Source organism: Aplysia californica, unplaced genomic scaffold, assembly GCF_000002075.1.
Source record: "Aplysia californica isolate F4 #8 unplaced genomic scaffold, AplCal3.0 scaffold01347, whole genome shotgun sequence".
Classification (NCBI taxonomy): Eukaryota; Metazoa; Mollusca; class Gastropoda; order Aplysiida; family Aplysiidae; genus Aplysia; species Aplysia californica.
This window is the reverse complement of record NW_004798617.1, coordinates 12,659-16,126: the sequence shown is the minus strand read 5'-3', so window position 1 is coordinate 16,126 and position 3,468 is coordinate 12,659. Positions and strand designations below refer to the sequence as shown.

Genomic DNA, 3,468 nt, shown 5'->3' with positions numbered 1-3,468 from the left:
ATTTCCTTTTTTAATATGCTCGGGCTCTGATAGCTTCCAGGCATACTTCGACTGGAGACGTAACACACTGATGCACAACACAAGCACACATAAACACACACATACATGCACATACACAGACATAAATGCACAAGCATAAATACACACACACATACACACAAGCAAACAAACACACACAAATGCACACACACACACAAACACATACAAACACACACACACACACACACACACACACACACACACACACCTACACACACACACACACACACACACCTACACACACAAGCACACAGCAGCTGTGTATTTGCGCCACAGTAAGTCCACGCTATATCGCCTGTGTAACACACTACAAGGTGTTTACAAGAACAGCCTCAACACATAAGGACAGTCGTCATAATATGACACACGTCTTGGACTGCTGTTTGGTACTCCCGAGTTTACTCAACGGCGTGCTCCTCCGGCTACGCCTCTTCATACTTATGTTTGACTCACGACTACTCTCCTGACCCGGGTCAGGGGTCATTTCCTGTATACCAGAGTTCTTTTTTTGAATGCGGTGCAGAACAATGCGGTACGTTCCCGTGATGCTGCTGCGGGAGTCTCGGATACTCGACTGCTTCATGTGGTCATCGTTGATGCCCAGATTGGACAGGACACCCCTCGCCTCCCGCTCCTCCAGCGACAAGGAGTGGGAGTCGAGTCTCGGGTTGAGGTTGTATGGCTCCAGACTCTCTGGAAACTCCTGTCCCTCCAGCCACTCGCTGCGTTTGATCTCGGCCAGCGTGAAGCGGTCCTGTGGGATGTGTTTGAGGATGCTGCGGATCAGGAACACACAGCTGTCGGACACGTACGACGGAACGGTATAACTGCCGTCCAGAATACACTTTTTCAGTTTGGCCACCGTCTCCGCGCGGAACGGCATCAGGCCCGTCACGATGAAGTACAGAAGGATGCCCAGCGCCCAAATGTCGACGAAGACGCCGTAATAGTGCTCGTCTTTGAACAGTTCTGGCGCGGCGTAGGGCGGGGAGCCGCAGAACGTGTTAAGCGTCTCGTGGCTGCGGGCGATAGTGCTGAAGCCGAAGTCGCCGATCATGACGCGGTTAGCGCTGGCATAGAAGACGTTCTCAGCCTTCAGATCCCGGTGAATGATGTTGTTGTCGTGCTGCGGAGGAGACAGAGAAAAATTTTGTTGTTGTTGTTGTTGTTATTGTTGTTGTTGTTATTAGTGTTGTTGATGTTATTGTTGTTGATGTTATTGTTGTTGTTGCTATTGTTGTTGTTGCTATTGTTGTTGTTGCTGTTATTGTTGTTGTTGCTATTGTTGTTGTTGCTATTGTTGTTGGTGGTGGGGATGTCGTTGTGGTCGCTGCCATCGTTATTATTGCTTGAGAAAGTTACCAAAAGATTGGACCTAACCCACGGCAATCATAAACTAGGTCAGCCAGGGTAGTTGACCTTCGCGGGAAGAATAGTCGAAGTAGCCCCCATAAAAAAATGCATGTGCGGAAAGATTGTATGGGCTCGTGTATGTGTGTGTGGGGGGGGGGGGCTAAACTACTTTCAATTGTATCCACAATTGTGATCAGAGGAACAAACTGCAGCAAATCAGGTCACTTTCTGTTGTTTGTTTTTTTCAAGACATTTGGAATGTGATAATCTAACGTTATATCGTGATCTCCGAATTACTCAGTGTCTAGCTAGGCCAGATCACAGATCTCCGACTGCTCAATAATTATCACAGGTGATAAATACGTGACGACAGTATCCGTTACCTCAGTCTATACCCCCATCCCACCCCCACGGTATCTGTCTGTCTGCCTGCCTGTCTGCCTGCCTGTCTACTTGTCTGTCTGTCGGCCTGTTTGTCTGCCTGCCTGTCTGTCTGTCTGTCTGTCTGTCTGTCTGTCTGTCTGTCTGTCTGTCGATCTGTCTGTCGATCTGTCTGTCTGTCTGCCTGCCTGTCGAACTGTCTCTCGCCCTATCTCTCTGCCTCTATCTCTGTCTCTCCCCCCCTCTCTCTCTCTCTCTCTCTCTCTCTCTCCCTCTCTCTCTCTCTCTCTCATTCTCTCTCCTTTGACTGGGGTCCTATTTTTCGAACTAACCTGAAAAAATAACTCAAAAACTCATCTCAGAAACAAAATAAGTCATTTCCTCAGTCGAGGAAAGACCCTTAGATAAAGCTGCTTGCCGGAAATTTTACCAACAAAAGCAGATCACAGCTGACAGGAGCGACACGGGTGAAAATAAACTTAACCTTCTCTTCCCCCTCCCCCCACCCCCTCCACAAAAACCCTTACATTGACATTCGAGACTTAATTGACATAGAAAGAGGCTCTCCATTCTCCGAAAAGTACTCAATTATTGGGTCCCTTTGACGTCATCCACGAAAGAACTTTTATATAACTGATGGTGGTTGGGGGGGGGGGGGTGCGGTCTCGAAATGTATGCTTTCAGCGTCATGACAGTCGTAAGCGATAGCATTATCGAGAACTCGCCACAGTACGGTACATCCAGGTCATAGACAAAGAAAAAAACGTACAGGGCGACTGCTGTGAGCTTTACAAGGGTAGTGAGATGATTTGTTCTGTTTTAGTAAGAGTTTTACGGCACTTGCAACACAATTAGACCATATAAGTGCCAATGAATTAGAGGTGTTACAAGACAGTAAAAATCACAAAAAGAAGGAGGAGAGATAAGGAAAATACAAGCGATGTTTGATAGTTATATGAAAGAAAGAGCAAAGCACACCAGAGCACCCGACAACCACCCACTCAATAAGATGAGTTCATATATCTTAATGGGGACTCTCGAGGCCTAGACGTTAAGGTGTTCGCCTCTCATTCTAAGGTCTCGGTTTCTAATCCGGGTAGCGACGGAAAACTTTTCTTCTCTAAAATTGTCTCCTTTCACCTCCTTTCACCTCCTTTCCCGCTCCCTAGCAGTGTTCTCTCGTCCGCTTTCGTCCAAACTGTCTGCCCCCATCCCCTCACTTCCTTTGCCCCCTCATCTGCTGGGCTCCTGACTCTTTCTGAAGCCTTTCTACTGCTACTCCTTGGCTCCTTCTTACTGTTGTCTTTCAGCCACACCCCTGATCTTCTGGTAACAAAGATCTACACCTAGCCTTCTCGGACAAGGGCGAAAAAGCTCGAAGGTCCCGTGTGCAAATTGAGCACGTTAAAGATCCCTTGGTGGTCTAAAATCGATAAGAGTAGGCTCCGGGTGCCACCCGGGCAAAATTCAAAATTTCCTACCAACCGAAAATGTTTAACGTGACCGTAAGCAGTTGCGAGTGCCATAAAACACTTACCAAACAAAAACAACCCCCATCTTTATGTAAGACAGAAAAAACTACACTTCAACACTCGGACAAATGTATAGACGAACATACACACAGAGATGGAGAGGGGGAAGAGAGAGAGAGACAGAGAGAGAGAGAGAGAGAGAGAGAGAGAGAGAGAGAGAGAG

At 47.4% G+C, this 3,468-nt stretch overlaps 1 protein-coding gene across 1 annotated transcript in view; it reads right to left on the bottom strand.

Moving 5' to 3' along the window:
* Nucleotides 1-222: 222 nt before the first annotated feature.
* LOC101846625 (serine/threonine-protein kinase NIM1) overlaps nt 223-3,468 on the bottom strand; it is a 10,558-nt gene continuing 7,312 nt past the window's right edge. Inside the window, exon 3 of the mRNA XM_005112642.3 lies at nt 223-1,165. Within this exon, the coding sequence (XP_005112699.1) occupies nt 392-1,165 (774 nt within the window). The 3' untranslated portion in view covers nt 223-391. The remainder of the gene's footprint in view (nt 1,166-3,468) is intronic.